We start from the raw sequence: 18,864 nt of genomic DNA, 5'->3' as shown, positions 1-18,864 counted from the left end.
TAATAAGAAAATACATTTTAAGATTCAAGAGAAGACTTTCAAAATCAACGTATTTTACCGAATTATCGGTGTCATGGTTTCTTAATTAGAGCATACATGACAGATTTCATGGACATAAAAATGGTCCAAATGTAAAGCCCAGTTTCATTGTTTTTGTTTCAAGCCCAAACAGCAATGAGTTGGGTCTTGTCAACTTGCTTCTTGTCTCAACTGACCCACATGATATTGCTATAGAATAATGTTCAGAGATGCAATCCTTCAAAGAAGCATTGAGATTAAATTGTTTTGTCAAAAACTACATTCGTCTTATTGGGAGAAGGGGGCCCACCTAGATATTCTTGAACTCGGGCCCACGAATACCTTGCTACCATTAGATAAGCCCCCCCCCCACTCAAACGTTTTGGATCCGCTAGTGTAGAGAATATCGTATGTATATATGTTTGTTTTGTTGTAAAATGTTTTACATGTTTCGGATGTTCCTTCAGAGTTGAAGATAGTTTACTTCCTAGTCCAAACCTCCCGCAGGACGACGGGAGATGGGAGTGGGCAGGGTTTGAACCGGGGACCATCGATAAATCCGAACGACAGTCCAGCGAGCAAACCGCACGACCAGGCAGACAAAAAATATAGATATTTATTAATATATAGATAGAGAGATAGACCTAGATCCGTGGGTAGAAATCATTTCCCCTTTTTTTTTCCCATGACATTCGAACATTTTTCGTAATCCTAATTTTTGTAAACAAGTTTTGAGCCTGATTTTTGTAACAAATTTAGCTTAGAATGACCATTTTATAATAATTCTTTCAATAACTCTCTTATGGGTTATATTACCCACCAGTGTATCGGTATTTATAAATATACTATAAATCTATACATTTAAAAAATGTTTATAGATTATAGTATATTATACATTTCAAAACCAGTCGTCCAATAGGTAAACATAATGGCAAACTGGCAGCACACTTAAAGTAACTTATGGTAAGCGGCGTGGTGATTGCTCCGATTTGTCAAGACTCTAGATCTAGATGATCTAATATAGATCTATATTTATATCCACTGTACTGTTCTACAATAGTCATTTAAAAGGTTTTTGATTATTTTTTTGGTAATAGGCGATATTATGCCGCCCACGCCTGATCCGGTTCTTTCTGTGGTCCTACCGTAGACCATAGGCTCATAAACCTACCCTCCAAAGCTGTACCATCGCAAATTAATATTAAGCCGAAAAAAAAATATTTAGTTTTTACGGTTCCTTATTATTGCTGTTATAGAGGCAACGCCATATTGTTATGATGTTCTGGAGAGGAAGTAAAGAAAAAATGTCACTGAACTATATATCGTTTGGAGCACTATATTATAGTTTAGGATTAGGTTTAGTATGATAAAAATAAAAGGTTTACTGCTAGGTTTAGGGTTAGGTTTAGAATAAGAATTAGGTATAGAATTAGGGTTAGGTTTAGAATTAGGTTTAGGGTTAGTATTTAGGTTTAGGTTTAGTACTAGGTTTAGGGAATTAAGTTTAGGATTAGGTTTAGTATTTAGGACTAGGTTTAGGGATAGGGTTAGTGCTAGGTTTAGGGTTAGGTTTAGTATTTAGGTTTAGGGTTAGTGCTAGGTTTAGGGTTAGGTTTAGGGTTAGTGCTAGGTTCAGGGTTAGGTTTAGTATTTAGGTTTAGGGTTAGTGCTAGGTTTAGGGATAGGGTTAGTGCTAGGTTTAGGGTTAGGTTTAGTATTTAGGTTTAGGGTTAATGCTAGGTTTAGGCTAACCCCTAACCCTAAACCTAGCAGTAAACCTAACCCTAATTCTAAACCTAATCTTAAACCTAGCACTAAACCTAACCCTAATTCTAACCCTAATTCTAACCCTAAACCTAATTCTAAACCTAATAATCCTAAACCTAACCCTAATTCTAACCCTAACCCTAATTCTACACCTAATCCTAAACCTAATTCTAACCCTAATTCTAAACCTAATCCTAAACCGATCCCTAAACCTAATTCTAACCCTAACCCTAAAGCTAGCACTAAATCTAAATTTTGATCATACTAAATTCCATCAAAATAATATATAGTTCAGTGATACTTGCACTTAGTTTATTGTTTTTTAAACTTCTGGGATGGAGAGTTACATCCTCTTAAGAACGTAGTAAACAAAATGGCGTATTTTTCATTACAACAATGATAAAAGAACTTGAAAACTAAATATTTTTTTTTTCGGCTTAATATTAATTTGCGATGGTACAGCTTTGGAGGGTAGGTTTAGGAGCTTATTGTCTACAGTAAGACCACAGAAAGAACCGGATCAGGCGTGGGCGGCATAATATCGCCTATTGATCTAGATCTACCTAGAAGTTTAGGTACTTTGACAAAAAATTCAAAATAGATCCACACTAGATATAAATAGACTCTAGAGCAGGGATTCTCAACCTGTGGGTCGCGACCCCCTTGCCGCCCTTGGCCTTGGGCCGGCTTGGGAGGGGTCGAATGACGATTTTGCAGAGTCTTAGACTAAGATCCACAGAAGTATGATTTTTTAAAAGTGTAAAACTTTAAATTTACTAGATCTAGACTAATTTGAATAATATAATCTAGTTGTTACTATTTTTTTGTTCCAGGATTCAAATGAATTAGAATACAGAGGCGATTTTTTTTCCTAGCGTGACCAGCTAGGCTAGGCCCAAAATACTTAAAATAGTAAATAATGACCATGGACATGGTGTGACCTCAGGTTACAAGTAATACAAGCCGAAAATGTAAGCTTGGAGCGTGGGAAAAGTGACAATATGGCTTGTGTCGTTGCGCTAATGTACAAAAAAATGAAATTAAGGATGAAATTTCTTAATAATAACATGTTTGATCTATATTACCTTTGATGTGTCCGATAAATTTCCAAACCGGCCAACAACCTTTACAGAGACAAAAATCATACCGAAAACTTTTACGCATCAGAAAACCGACCCTACCCCTTTTCACATCAGATTTAATTTTAACTACATTACAAAATAGCTATTTTTATAGACAAAAGCCGAAAAGGATGACAAATTCATTGACACCATCAGCTTTTTCATAGGTTAGACCAGGGGTGGGCGAATTACAGCCCACTGGCCACATGTGGCCCGCTGGAGTGTTTTATGCGGCCTGTGGATGCCTACTGAAATCAGGTGTGCCCACAGGACACACATAAAAATGTAAATATATATTACAAAATAGTTCAATATATCTATATAATTATTGAAACTTCTGATTCTTATCACTTTTAATTAAGAGGCTAAAGAAACATCGTCTCTTCATGCCATTGTAAAGGTTATAGTTAACGAAGATTATTCTAATTAGCGATATTCCAATACATTCAGTCAAAGACACAAACTTGGATAGTATTTATTCATTGCTAGAAGAACTATGTTGAAAGTGTTGGAACAAGATGTCAAGTGTAACTAACAACTGATGGAGCCCGTGCTTTGATTTAAAAAAAAAAAAAGAAAGAACAGTATCCCAACCAAAAACTCTAAACGGGAAAGTTTGCGCAAAGCAGTATTAAATATCAAACATAATATTGACACTAATATCTCAGTGATCAAACTGAAATAGGAGTCTTAAACACAGGCAGTTCCAAAAAGTACTTGAAGTTTTGGAAACAAAATATTCCTATGTTCGGCACCATAGTAGTATCTGCTGGCTTAGCATCGGCAAAGTATTGAGAAGAATATGCAATTTCAAGGAAGAAATTGTTATGTTCCTTGAGGAACATTGACTGTGACTTAATTACCATTATTTCAAATGAAGAGTGGAAGACAGACTTCATGTTTTTTTCATCTGAAGCTATGCAATGGGGTTTTGCATATGAAATGTATGTGCCTGTTTAATCTTTTCAAAGCTTGGTTCCATTTCTCCAGGCAAGCATGTGAAACATGTTTTGTCATTTTCCTCTGCTGAAAGGTGAAACTATTACTAGTGAAATGGTTAAACAAACAAGACATATTTGGATTCCTTGATTGTGGAATTTAAAAGCAAAATTTTAAGATGTTAAGAACCAGTTTTCCACCCCCTTAGCTCACCATTTAGTACAGAAGCTAATTCAGCTATATAGGCCATAATTCAAAGCAAATTATAACCGGAAAGAGAAGATATGGTCAGTTTTTCCACAGACATTTTATGGGTGCCAGACTGCCCCAACCTGTATTTCCAGACTTCAAAAACTAATTAGCTGCTAAACTTTTTCAGATTATTTGGGTACACATACATCTGTGAACAACTTTTTAAAAAATTTATGTAATAATGGGTCGATGAGACTGACTATAATTTGACTGCACAAGGATAACTAGTAAGCTACTTCCACAGTTCCGGAACATTAAGCATGGGCTTAAACAGTTAAATACTTCACATTAAGTACAACTGTAGGCTACATTAGTAGAGAAATGTTGTGATGTAAAAAGACAATAACATTTTTTTTTAATTCGTAAAATTTCTTTCAGAAATTGCTAACTCTTGCTGTAATGCCTTTATTGGGAGTGTGAAAAAAAAAGAAATATAAATGTATAATAGCATATTTTTCTAAGTTGTAAGCACACAAACACACATACACACACATATGTGGTCCCCCATTCTTCTGTAATGCTGCCCTCTATACAAAAATGTTGCCCATCCCTGGGTTAGACCATTACGAAGTTATGAATTTTGAAACTTAAAAATGACCATCCTTTACTCTAATTAATAATAATTGTATTTTTAACCTATACCTAGGCTATAGATGTTTATCGGCCTGGTAAGCCAATCTACTTTGGGCCTAGCCTAGCTGGTCGCACAATGGAAATAAAATGTCTCTGTTATGGGGGAGAAGAGTAGGAGTCTTCTCTCTACCTTATTTTCTCTAAGGGCATTTTTTTGCCCTGCAGCACAGCTCCACTAGCGCAGTACGTGCCTGTCTCACCTTAGCCTTTTCGGTACCAGTAACTGGTCGATCGATAATCCCTAGTCTCCTGCTCTTTCTCACTGTTTTTATTTTTAGAGCATCTCCAATCTTCTGGTGTGCTTAGGCTTAGGGGACATGGGATGGGGAGGAGGCTTCATACTTTCTTCTGATTTTAACAATCTCTTAGACCACACATAGCATTGTGTGTTTATACTTATCACAAGCTCAGTGCATGTTGATGTTTCACACAAAGGCCTAAGCGCACCTGGTTGATCAATAATTGTAGGCTCGGGGTCTACAGTGATATTGCTACTGTGACTTTTTTTTTCAGCACCTATTGATGACAATTTATCATTCAACTATACTATACACTTGCCAGTCATAACATTTGTATATATTTGTTGCCTATTAAATGGTTTTAAAAAAAAATGGGTGTACGTTTTGCATACATCATATTAGCTTTTTTTTTTATAAATATGTTATGAACTATTTTTTTTTAGTGAAACATGTAACAAACACATACATAACTTAAATATACATTTTGTACTATATTATTTTGACAAAAACAAAATTGTTTATGTAATAGTATTTAAAAAAAAAAAAATATTCCCCTTCTTTACTGTGTCAAGTTATTTCCCTTTGATGACTAGTGTATTGTTTTCTTATTCAGAAAAGTTAAAACTTATTGGCCACCCCTTATTTACATGTTTAAGTGAGAAAGGAGAGTCTGGGTTGTGAAATGAAGGCCTAACTGTTTCTATGTCTATTTAGAAGCATTATATCTGGGTCTTAAATGGCTAATGCATCTAGGGGCTTGAAAATCGTTTCCTCTTGGGGAAAAAAAAAGGTCTACTTTGACCCCAGATAAAATTACTTTCAATGAAAAAGGGAGCTGTACGTGTCGGAAGTGTGACAAAATGGTTCATGTGCAATATTTATAAGAAAGTTGGGTAGTAAACATTCAAAAAAAGAAGATTTAATAATAATACACTGAGGTGTCCGATAAGCAAGACCAAACCTGGGGGGTCGACAAACATCCTTTACTCTAGATTCTTTATTCTGGCATTAGTGATCTCGGATATTAACTAAATTTTAAGAGCCCCAGGCATAGCCCCTCACATGAAATCATAAAGAGGTTTTCAAATTATGCATAAATACAAACCCAAAAAATATAAATTGGAACACACTTATTCTACCAAAATTAGGTCACTGGGATAGTCACTTCTACACCGATTTTTAGACTTATTTTATGTTAGAATGATACAATTTAATATAAAATCATTAATATTGATGTCCAAAACTGGTTGTTAGGGAATAAATTTGGTAAGAAAATCGTAATTTAATACAAACACCCTATTACCTTTTTTGTATGAAATCAAACAACTTGGCTTATGAATCAAATAAATCAGCTCCAAAATCAGAAATAAGAATTAATGTTATTGGGCTCATTAGCAAAGACGTAGCCAGCCAAAAAATATAGTCTTAACCCTTCAACCTTGGAAGAGGTAAAGTCATCCTGGTAACAGGAAAATAAACAACCTGACTTACAAATTTGAAATTCTTTTTTCTTACATAAAATGACAGCTAAATGGAAGGAAATTAAGTCAGAATCATCGGAAAATGGACACGCATATTATACAGCGCGCTAGTTTTATATTAAATATCAAAATAAAGATGTAATAACCATAAAAACAGCAAGTTGTACAAATTCATGTAATGTCCATAATAAATTATATATATATGTATGTGTGTATATATATATATTGAGTTGATATAAGCTTTGTGAAAAAAAGGTGTTAAAAAATAGCTAGACTATAGGCTAAGGTTTTGAAAAATGGCTCTTTGAGTCAACTTCTCTAATTTTCAAATTTGGTTCTTCTGGATTACAAGTTTGACGAAAACTGCACTAGGCTGTCTAGGCCATGCCTACCCCATAAATCTTAGATATATAAAATTTTATTTTAAACTAAGCGTAGGGAAACATTACAAATTCTTAACAGGCCTATTACTTGAGACTGATGTTAATATATTTTTTCTGTTACACTTTGTTTATATTTTCTTCACTTTGACAACTAACGGTGATATTATTTAGTGTTTTAATATTTTTATTGACAAATAAGGCTTAGAAAACACAAAAATTAGCATCAATAATTCATATTTGATAAGGTGGTTGTACTGAAAAGTACAACTAAATTTACATTACATTATTAAGTTTTTCTAATTTATTTTAGGAACCAGAAATGGATGAACAGGCTGCAAGGTCAAGTGGGCAAGGCATGTATAAAAATTATATAATTTCTAATAAAACAATTTTAAATAACTTCACTCCTATTTTTTGGTTAAGTTAGAAAAACAAAAGAGGCTTGCTTTTATTTAATTTTATTTTTTTTTTCAGTTAAGAGACCCCATGCTGAAACTGGTACCAAGCAGTCCAGTGCCAAATGTCCTCGAATCGAGGTAATGTCTATTATAAATACTTACATACTGATATATATATTTTTTTTAGATCAAATCAGGTTTTTGCTGTGGTGGAGAAATCTATTTTATTACTTTATGTTAATTTAAGTTAAGTTTAATTTAAATCAAACTTCATATTTTGTGAAGAAAGTGTGAGCTATACAATATGACAAAAGTAATTTGAAGTTTTAATACTAATAATACTAAACATTTATAAATTCTTTACAGTGTCAGGCCCCAGGATGTCAGCTAGTCAACAAAGAGCTCAACATTTTGAAAAAAATGACAGCTGAAAGCTATTTAAGTCAAGTAATTTTTTTTTTTTTAATTTATTTTTTACAAAGCTTATATGAACTCACTTTGTCTGGTAAAAAGTTTGTACACATTATATCTCCCACACCCAATCTGAAGATCAAGCTGAATTTTTGCACAATTATTTAGTTACCTTGGTCTTTCCCCACTACCCCTTTCACAAGTGGTCCAGGCAAGTGATAGGATCATAACGTATTGAGAAAGCTAAAAGCATGAAATTGCACTAAACAATTGGCAAAAATATTTCTAATCGCACACATTTGTTATTGTTAGTCTAGATCAGTCTTTCCCAAACTGTGTTTGCTGAACCCTAGTGTTCCACGAGGGCTGAATAGGTATTCCGCCAACTACTTTACTATAAGGCCAAGGCATGAATTTATGTCTAAAAAGTAAGCAAAGTGTTCTGGTAAACACTCTGAATGTGCGAAGTGTTACAAAAAGGAAAAAGTTTGGGAAACAAATTTAATTACATGACTGATCCAAAAGAATTGATACTACTACACTTATTTAAGCTTTGCTTTTTTTTTTAAAGTATTTCTTTGCATTTTGCATGTTTTATGTCATGCAACCTTCCTCTTCATGGGCCTAGCCTGAGTTGTTTTTTTTTTTTTTTTGGGGGGGGGGGGGGGGGGGGGGGGGACATAAGTAATCTTTATTACATTCTGATCCTTCATTCTTTCAAAGAGGGAGTTTTCAACCTCAAAACTATCGATATGGGGATTTTAAACTCAAAACCATCTGGAGGGGTTTTAAACCTAAAGCCCTTTTGAGAATGGGGGTAAAAGCTCAAACCTCACCTGGCTACTTTCATAGAATTTTGAGTGTGTAATTTGCTTTTTTTTTTATTATATTGAAGAGGTGGTTTTATAGTTTCAAACCCCTCTGCTGGAGGGGGTTTTAAACTCAAAACCCTCTTGATGGGGTTTTAACTTAAAGCCCTCTAGAGGGGGGGGGGGCTAAACACAAAACCCCTCTTGGCTACGCTCATAGAATTTTGTGACTGATGTCTGCTTTAGTCTTATATTGAAGAGGGGATTTTATTGTAAAAAAAAAATATGCGGAGAGGGTTTTAAAAATCGAAATTCCCTTGGCTATGCTCTTACAATTTGGAGATTTTCGTTTGCATTTTTTAGTTTTATGTAAGAAGGGGGTTTAATTGCAAAACCCCTTGGAGGGAAATTTTAAACTCAAAACCCCCCTTGAGTGCGCTGGGACAAGTGATGGTTTAATATTAAAATCTCACCTAAAATAAACAAAATCAAAGCAAAAAATCTGCCACAAGAATTTCAATTTAGGGTGGGGGGGTTAAACCCCCCAAGGACCCCTCCCTGGCTACACCAATGTTCCTCTTAGTTTGGAGTCAAAGGCCTTATTTTTTGCTGATGTTTTTATCTCAGGTTAACAGACTAACAAATCTTGAAAATGAAATTCAAGTTGTACAAGATGAAAAAAATAAAATGAAAAAGGAGTTAGACCAGCTAATTGCTAATAAAAAAAGGAAAAGAAACAAGTTGGAAAGAGTAAGCTATTTTATATTTATCTTTCTTAGATTAAAACATTTCCTAACGTTTATAAAATTTAAACATTGCCCTATCCTCATTTTTAAATGAATATCTAAAAACTATAAAACATAATGCTGTCACCTGATGCACATACCTTACCATGGTGTGACAACTTGAGTGCCTCAATGACCCTCAGAGCAATACCGGCGGTAGCTCATCACTCCTGGCAGGTACTACCAAGCTGGACAGGTCTGTTAGGAAAGAGGCCAGACAAAAGGTGCATCCCCCTCCCAGGGACGTATGGGTTGTGCGATAGGCTAACAACCTGTCCATGGAGGAAAAAATAGTGTTATAGAAACCAGAGCAAAAACACAAACACTAAACATAGTCAGAGGCGAGAGTAGAGCTCCACAAAGGGAAAGTCGAACAAATCCTGTGAGGCTGACCACTGTACTTAAACCAATGGAAAAAAACAACACTTCATTATTCAGTAGGCAGCATTTAACTTGGGAACATGGAATGTCCGTACTTTACTAGAACCAGGTAAATGTGCACTAATTGCCAAGGAAATGGCCAACTACAAACTACAGATTCTGGGAATGAGTGAAGTTTGATGGAACACATTCGGTGAAATAAGACTGCAATCAGGAGAAACTCTTCTCTTCTCTGGAAAGGAAAAAGATGACTTACATGAAAATGGTGTAGCACTACTACTAAACAAGGAAGCTATAAAAAGTCTTTTAGAATGGGAACCAGTTTCAGAACGAATAATTAGAGCCAAATTTTTGTCTAAGTTAAAAAATGTTCACGTCATGTGCTATGCTCCCACCAACCTTGCAAGTGATACTGACAAATATCATTTTATGACCAACTGCAAAGTATAGTTGACAAAATACTTAAAGAGATGTTTTGATCGTCATGGGAGACTTGAATGCCAAAGTGGGAATTGAAAACAGAGAGAGAGAGAAAAGTATGGGCACCCAGGGAATTGGCACCATAAATGAAAATGGAGAAATGTTTGCAGACTTCTGCACATTTAATGAATTAGTGATAGGAGGCATTTTCCCCTACAAAAAATGCCACAAAGTGACATGGGTTTCAATAAGACAGAGAATCAAATCGACCACATTACCATACTGTAAAAGCACATTACTATATGTACGACACAGAAAGGAGCAGATATTGGCTCAGACCACCACCTAGTTGTTGCCAAACCAAAAATGAAGCTGGCTAGCAATAAAACAGAAATAAACAAAAGGAAAAGATTTGACCTAGACAAGCTCCACAACTATCCCTTCAAAATAGTTTTGCTGTGCTACAACTAGATGAGGCCGAACAAAGCATGATAAATCTTGGCAAAATTTCAAAGAAATTTTTACTGAAACAAGCAATGAAGTACTAAGCCTTAACCCTAAGAAGAAAAAACAGTGTATTAGTGACGAGGCATGGATATTAATAAATGCGCTTAACAGGCAGTTAACCTAGCAAAAACAAGAAACCATAAGCAACAATCCAAACAAGATTACCAAGCAGTTTCACAAAAAGTCACCAAAATGCTTAGACAATACAAATGATCATTTTACAATAATCTAGCAGAACAGGCAGAAGAAGCAGCAGGTAAAGGAGATATAAAACAACTGTACAAAATCACCAAACTTCTTACAGTCTGAGACAAATATGGAAAACTACTTTCTTTAATAAATGAACAGCTTGAAAGATGGAAAGAATATTTTCAAGAAGTGCTTAATAGACCCAAACCACTAAATCCACCAGATCTAAATGTAGGACCAACACTAGACATAAACATGGAAGAAATAACAAAAGAAGAAATAAGGAATGCACTCAAACAAATGAAGACAGGTAAAGATACTGGAATTGACAATATACCACCCAAAGTCCAAAAAAAAAGGAGGAAGTGAAATAGATGACCATCTGCACAAACTATTCAACATAATTTGGTTAACAGAAACACCTCCTAGTGAGTGGAAAAATGGCTTGGTAATAAAACTACCAAAGAGTGGAGATCTATCACAATGTGAGAAATGGCGAGGCATCACTTTGTTGTCAGTACCAAGCAAGATTTTCAGCAGAATCCTGCTAAACAGAATAAAGGGAGCATGTGATGAACACCTAAGGGAAGAACAGGCCGGATTCAGAAAAGGGAGATTTTGTGCTGACCAAATAGCAACACTCTGAATAATTGTAGAACAATGTGTCGAATGACAATCTCATCTTTATGCAACATTTGTCGACTTTGAAAAGGCCTTTGATAGTATCGACAGAGAATCTATCTGGACAGTAATGAGACATTATGGGATCCCAAATAAAATAATAACAATAATCAAAAACCTTTATGATGGTTTCACCTGCCAAGTAGCCCACTGTGGCAAGCTGTCAGAGGAATTTCCAGTCACAACAGGTGTCAAACAGGGATGTCTTCTTTCACCACTCCTGTTCCTTCTAGTATTGGATTGGGTCACAAAAGAAGCCTACTCTAATTCAGGGAAAAGAATCCAATGGACTCTCACACAAATGCTGGAAGATCTGGAATTTACTGATGACATAGCCTTATTATCACACAGACTACAGGATATTCAAGAAAAGGTCACAGCTTTAAGTGAAGTAAGAAAAAGAGTAGGCCTCAAAATAAACCACCAAAAAACAAATTGGAGACATAGAACTGGATTCTCAGACCTTAGACCAAGTAGATAATTTTATATACCTTGGGAGTGTAGTCAGTGTATCAGGTGGAACAGATGAAGAAATTAAACGTCCTATAAATATAGCGAGTCAGACATTTACACAGCTAAAACCAACCTGGAAATTCTCTCATCTCAAACAAGACTAAAATAAGAATCTTTAACTCTAATGTCAAGGGGGTCCCACTGTATGGTTCTGAAACACGGAGAACAACAAAAGCAACAACAACAAAAAAAAAGTACAGACCTTCATCAACAGATGCCTGAGAAAAATCCTAAAAATACATTGGTACGACAAAATAGAAAACACCAAACTGTGGTAGATGATTGGGCAGAAAAATTTAGAGGTGCAGGTCTTAGAGAGGAAGTGGAGATGGATTGGTCATACCATTAGAAAAGATACCAACAACAGAGCTAGACAGACCTTAGAGTGGAACCCCCAGGGAATAAGACGTAGAGGAAGGTCAAAAAGAACATGGTGACGCAGTATACTTGAGGAAGCCAAGAGGACAGGAAAGAGCTGGGAAGCCATCAAAAAACTAGCAAGCGACCTGGAGATTGGCATGTTTTTACTGAGGCCCTATGTTCCATGAGTAAAGGAATAATGATGATGATAAAACTGTCAAGAAAATATATTGGATCTGTTAATCTCAATTACTTTTAACAACCTTGGGTCAACCTAAAAGAAAAAACTCAATATCAACAATTGTCTCTAATTATCTTATTCCTATTTATCTGTTAAGCTGGTTATAGTAAGATTTGTTTTTATTTTCAGGCTATTTTAGAATATGTCTGTCCAAAATGCAAACGTCACTATGAGCCACCAGTAAGGGCACCCATGCTGTTGATATGTGGACATCAACTTTGTCTCGCCTGTATTCCATTGCAGTACCATATTGCCCTTGGCATCCTGTGTCCAGTTTGTTTACATTATGTTCCTGAAAATACGGAAAAATATAATTTACCATTGATACAATATCTAAGGATGTTGTATGGAGCTTTAGAAATGGATTAATAATTCTTAATCTATGAAGATCATGGTAAATTTTTTAAATGGCTATACTGAGAGAGTCTACTTAGTTGTAAAAAAAAACATAGACTATATTCTAAGATTTTGAGTAAGTTTTTGTTATTTTCAAATTTGATTCTTCTGTGTTACGAGTTTTTTTTTATGATATTTGAACCCATTTGTATATTATTGCTACCACAGTCTAATCTCAAATTTTATCATTAGTAAATATAAAATGAAATAGTGTACTACCAGGTGGGCGTGGTGATAGATGCAATTAGGCAGATCCCTTACCACTACAGCCCTACATAACCAACACCCTGTATGGCAGTGCTGAAGAGAACAGCACACTTTTTTTTCCTTGGCACAGTGTGCAAAAGAGCTCACAGCTCAGCAGTGAAAAGCTGGCTAGAAGAAGACGATTCCTTCAAAAGGATAGACCAAGTTTTCCTTTCGTTTTTTAGTGAAGAATTTTTTTTTATTTTTTTTTTACAAAGCAGTCGCTAATATATGTATTATATGCTATAAATTAAATTCTTGTATGGAGTTGCCCCACCCTTATTCTTTAATGCCAAATGCAATCATTAGCCATAATTATTAAAGGAGAGAGGATTCTTGCATAATTAATTGTTTTCATTCTACATGACATTTTAAAACAGAAGAGTCAAATATGGCAATAGTCTATGTCATAAGGCATGAATTTTTCTTACTTATTTAAAGAAAGACTGTTTTGGAAAATTTAAAATTCATAAAAAATTTTATAGTAACCATTAAGTTCTGAACCCAAATAGTTTGTCCTAGCCACCTTTTCTCAATCTGAGATTTTTCTATTGTATAAATAATAGTATCTCTGTGTGACTGGTGATGATCTTTGTGAACAGGTGTGTAATAATTTTTAATAATTCAGTTTAATAGGACAGTTTGTTAGGGTTAGGGTTAGAAATTTTTTTTTTTTAAATTTTACTATGTGTAAATACACTTTGTATTTTAATTTTTTTTTTTTTTTTCTATTTGGAATATTTGTCAAAATCATTGGCAGTTTTTTTTTTTCCAGCGTGTTGTATTAAAGATAGTGGCACCCAACTCAGGATGCCTTGATAGATGTTTATGATTATCTGACATAATAGAGACATTACTTCAAAAAAAGATGATTACGTCATGCATGTTAACCAAAAACTTCAATTCTGCCAAGTCACTGGTTTTCCAGTGTTTCTAAAACTAGTATGTGACATACGCCCCTTTCCCCAAAAAGACTTTTGAAAAAAATCTTTGACAAGACTACATATGACAATCTCATCAATGTACATATATATAGAGTAGTTAAATTGTTAATGATGTCCAGTGTTTAAGTTAATTTTAGTTACTCACATCATCTTATATATCTTAGTTGTGTCATATCATTATTAATAGTTTAATCATAAATGAGTACTAAGTTCATGTGATTTTCAAAATTCATTTCCAAATATCAATGGTTTCAAAATGCTTGACTGAGAACCAACAAATTATATCAAAATGCTTGATTGAAAAACATACATTATTTAGAGTCCATTCATTAGATAAGTGTGATATCAAGTAAAATCAGTACATTATCTTATCTTATGTAATACAGACGTTACTTCAAAAAAGAAGATGATTACGTCTTACGCGTCATGCATATTAACCAATGACTTAAATTCTGCCAAGTCACTGGTTTTCCTGGTTAGCTCAGGCAACCCATTCCATGCTCTAATAGCACTAGGGAAGAAGGAGTATTTGTACAAATTTGTCCTAGCATATGGGACGAGGAATATGCCTTTATCTTTGTGTCTTTCAGAGTATTTTATTAAATTTTGTTTTTGTATTTCAAGATTATGGTTCAGTGTTTTATGTATGATTGCTACTTTACTTTTGAGCCTTCTGTCCTGAAGGCTTTCTAAATTTAGTGATTTTACTAAAGGTGTTACTCTAGTCAAATGTGAATATTCGTTTGTTATGAATCGCACTGCTCTATTTTGTGTCTGTTCCAGTTTCTTAATGTTTTCTTGAGTTGAGGGGTCCCAAACGGAGGATGCATATTCTATTATTGGCCTAACCAAGGTTAAATAACATTTTAGTTTTATGTTCTTATTTGATTTATAGAAATTTCTTTTAATAAATCCTAATGCTTTGTTTGATTTTTTTTGTAGTTTCATCAATATGTGGATTCCATGATAGTTTTTCATTTATTATAACACCTAGGTATTTTGCGTTTTTAGTCTGTTACTGGTTTGCCATGAATAAGATAAGTGGAATTAATTTGTTTTAGTTTTTTTGAAGATTTAATCATTTATTTACAATAGTACTAGAAAAAAAAATTCAAACATCATTATGTTTGATTATTGTGTATTTATTCTTATAAAATACACTGACATGTTAATTAACAGAAAAATATAAGTTAACATTGCATCTAATAATTATATATATATATATAGCATAACAGAACATTTCCAAAGTGTATCATTTGATACACTGAGTGAATTTACTCAAATATTTTCCAAGTGAGGTTACATAGTTATTTACAAGTATATTTGTGTGCAGTATTCATAATATTAATCTAAGTTTTGTCACCATCATGAAAGGTAATAGTGACATGTCAACCTAATTCTATCAAAGTTGTCATTGTATATGATTCTGTTAATAGTAGCATAAATATAGTTTTAAAATACAGTAGTATGAGGAAGTCTCATGTTTGTAAACATGATACTATTCAAGTGTGTACTATCAGGGAAAATAAACAATATTTACATTTGTGAGTTATTTATGTTATGTTTGATTTTTTTTTATAGTTTCATCAATATGTGGATTCCATGACAGTTTTTCATTTATTATAACACCTAGGTATTTTGTGTATTTAGTCTGTGTTACTGGTTTGGCATGAATAAGATAAGTGGAATTAATTTGTTTTAGTTTATTTTAAGATTTAATCATTTATTTACAATAGTACTAGAAAAAAAAAAATCATACCCTAGCTAATCTGAAATCCCACTCTGACAACCAGGTCATGACACTTTTTTTTATTATTCTTACTTTTGCTTGTACCATTTAGTTGGACTACCATGACATTTTCCTATTAATGCTATTGTACTATCATTTTCATGACCAATTGCACACTACGTATTATATCTTAATGTTACATTGGAATATGACAATGGTTATTTTTATTGTCGTCTCGTGTAAATAAAGTATCTTTTTTTATTATTTATTTATTCTGAATTAAAGTTTTGTTTCTTCTTTCAGTTTAGTTTAGTTGTGCTGTCTGGTTGCTTAGGCGCCTCTAGCCCTTTGGTCACAGACCAGTGGCGTAGCAAGGTATCCGTGGGCCCGGGTTCAAGAATATCGTGGTGGGTCCCCCTACCAACAATAAAGACAATTTAGCTTGTAACAAGATCGAGTAGTGTGTACGTATAGGAAGTCTACAAAAGACATTCCCATGAAAGAGTGTACCTTGTGTAATGAATAAAGTTTTGTGTTTGATTCAGTTAGGACTCCAATTAAGTACAATAACAGTGTCTTAAAAATCGATGTCTGTTCGGCTTCTTAACAGTATCAAACGATTACGCTCTTCCTATTGGATTTAAGTAGCGCCCATCTTGAGATGTTGTGAATAAAAAACACTTTGTACAAAGTCATAGAAATCTGCACCACTGCCGACGGAATAATTTATGTGCTTAACAGTGAACATTATGCGCATACGGCTGTTTTTGATTCAGCAAAGCTTGAAGGCCATTATAATGTCCACTCATTGGCCTCGCAAGTTATTTAAAAATAAATTGCGATTTTTTATTACTTGGGAGTGTTTGTTCAGCCAATTCTGCTGACTTCCGGTTCTTATAGATTTGAAAACTTGGATATAACACTCTAGTTGGCTCTTCCTATTTCGTCATCGGAGATTACAAAATAATATCGGAAAATAATTACTATTTCGTCAACTTTTGATACGCCTTGAATGCTGTCTCCATGATAGAGAATTTCGAGATTTGAATCTCCTTTAGTACCGGTATCTTTGCTAGAACTGCATTCCTCAATAAGTCTATTATATCGTTTGAATCTGTGGGCTTTGCTTTTCAATTAAATTACAACAATCATAGCAATATTAAACAATGCCTGAGTTTTTGGTATAAATATAATGGTGTTAACTTTCTTTAAGAACTCTGAACCAAGTTTCAACAGAATAGGCCTACTGGATCTAAACATTGATCAGTAAATAACACTATTCCATAATCATTAAGTCATATCTCTATTTCTAAGTCGTTATAAAACTCTTCAAATAGTTTCGTCATTTATTGCAATAGCACAAACAAATCAAAACATCTTTCACGATGACATATGCCCCATAGATTACAAGACTTTATAGTGGGTACTTTACTTTTTTTTTTTTTTTTTGCAACAGAATATGATGTTTCATTTGCTTGCTCAATATTGATTGTTATGTCGAGATCTAAAGGCTATGTGTGTTTTTTTTTAAAAAGGAATGAAAATAAATGCTTACGTTAAAAAAATGCAGAAAAAAAAAAGATTGAGATTTGAGAAAGTTGACTAATTAGCAGCTGTGTCCAAATGTAAATTTATGACAGTCACTGCTTTTATTAACATACAGGAAAAAAACAATAAAAAGAATGGGCTGAGCTGAAAACCAAACATCAGCAGCAACAACGCACAATGTGAATAGGCATAGGCAAACTAGGCATAGGCAGACTTGGGGGCCTCGCACAGGAAAATATTTTTTTTAGAGATAGAAAATTGCGAAACCTCAAGCATAACTCTATGGTTCTATGTCTACTAGCCTAGCTCAAGGTCTTTATTCGGGTTCAGTGTTTATCTGCGAATGTTTAGATCTACTTGTTAGACTGTATATGTAAGAAGAACATTGTTTCTTCCTTTTGGTGAAATGTCGAAACTTTTTTTCTAGTCTGGTGATCATGAATCGTCCTTGAAAAACATTTTTTCTATAGGCCCTATATGAATTGAACTCATTCAGATTTAGATATAGATACAGGACGGTTTATAATTCATTGCGTATTTTTCGGTTTTAATTTTTTGTTTTGTTTTTCTATTTCATTTGGGGCTACCCTATTTACTTCGCCAAGGACCTCCCTATTCGCTTCGCCTAAGCCAGCCTAGGGCCTCCAATTATCTAAGGCCGGCCCTGCTAGCCATTACAATAAACATGTAGAAAGCAGTTCCATGCATCAAGGCAGTCCAAGCCTCTGCTACACAGAATCTTGGTGGAAACGCATGTCGACGTTTTGAAGTTAATATAAACTTTGGTATAACTTTAAGGACATTGGGAGGGAGCATTTTAAATATTTTTTACTTCAGTTTTGAAACAAAAAATCTACTTTGGTGTCATCCCCTGTAGCTTCTTTGCGCCATGGTTGCTACGCCATAGACTGTGGGCCCGGGTTCATTGAACCCCTTCGCGCCATGGATGCTACGCCACTGTCACAGACTGAGGTGCACAGATACGACCTACACAGTAGCGTTATCATTAGAGATGGGAAACGAACCTAACTTGAACCCCAGTTACGACCGAACGGAACGAAGTGTCCTTACCTTAACCGAACTGAAACAATTAAGGTTTTGGAATATAAGAAAACAATTTTTTAGCGACGATTTGACAGTTATTTTTTAATGCTCTGAACATTCTTCTGCCTTCTTTAGCTGGCCGTGTTATTGGCATCTTGTGTGGGCACCTTTCCTGCATCATTTTGAGCTATCTTCCTTTGGTATCAAAACGAAGGGTGCCGTACTATTTAATACCGGTATTTGTGTGTTAATGAAATGGGCAAGTCGAAGAAACGTAAAGTCGACTCTGAATGTAGAAACTACCAGGAAAAGTTGAACAGATCTTTGCCTTTTTTACGGATTACGACAATAGCGCCATTAGTGGCAATTTCTATAGAACAGAATCATTAAATCAAAAACATAACAAATATGACGGCATTCGTAGTATGA

At 34.4% G+C, this 18,864-nt stretch overlaps 1 protein-coding gene across 1 annotated transcript; it reads left to right on the top strand.

Annotated features, from left to right (window-relative positions):
* Window positions 1-985: 985 nt before the first annotated feature.
* Window positions 986-13,813, top strand: LOC129922193 (uncharacterized). Its single transcript, XM_056007251.1, has 6 exons — window positions 986-1,089; window positions 7,144-7,186; window positions 7,308-7,369; window positions 7,598-7,678; window positions 9,079-9,201; window positions 12,658-13,813. Exons 2-6 carry the CDS (start codon window positions 7,153-7,155, stop codon window positions 12,895-12,897), a joined length of 540 nt encoding a protein of 179 aa, XP_055863226.1. The 5' UTR covers window positions 986-1,089; window positions 7,144-7,152; the 3' UTR covers window positions 12,898-13,813.
* The last annotated feature ends 5,051 nt before the right edge of the window (window positions 13,814-18,864 follow it).

This window comes from Biomphalaria glabrata, chromosome 12, assembly GCF_947242115.1.
Source record: "Biomphalaria glabrata chromosome 12, xgBioGlab47.1, whole genome shotgun sequence".
Taxonomy (NCBI): Eukaryota; Metazoa; Mollusca; class Gastropoda; family Planorbidae; genus Biomphalaria; species Biomphalaria glabrata.
Note: the sequence above shows the minus strand (reverse complement) of the source record. Positions and strands in the feature narration are given on the sequence as shown.

Excerpts from the sequence above, each read along its gene's own strand:
- LOC129922193 (XM_056007251.1), top strand. The coding sequence starts at position 7,153 with ATGGATGAACAGGCTGCAAGGTCAAGTGGGCAAG. Across the intron at positions 7,679-9,078 it reads CTGAAAGCTATTTAAGTCAA|GTTAACAGACTAACAAATCT; the intron begins GTAATTTTTTTT and ends TTTTTATCTCAG. Across the intron at positions 9,202-12,657 it reads AAAGAAACAAGTTGGAAAGA|GCTATTTTAGAATATGTCTG; the intron begins GTAAGCTATTTT and ends TTTTATTTTCAG.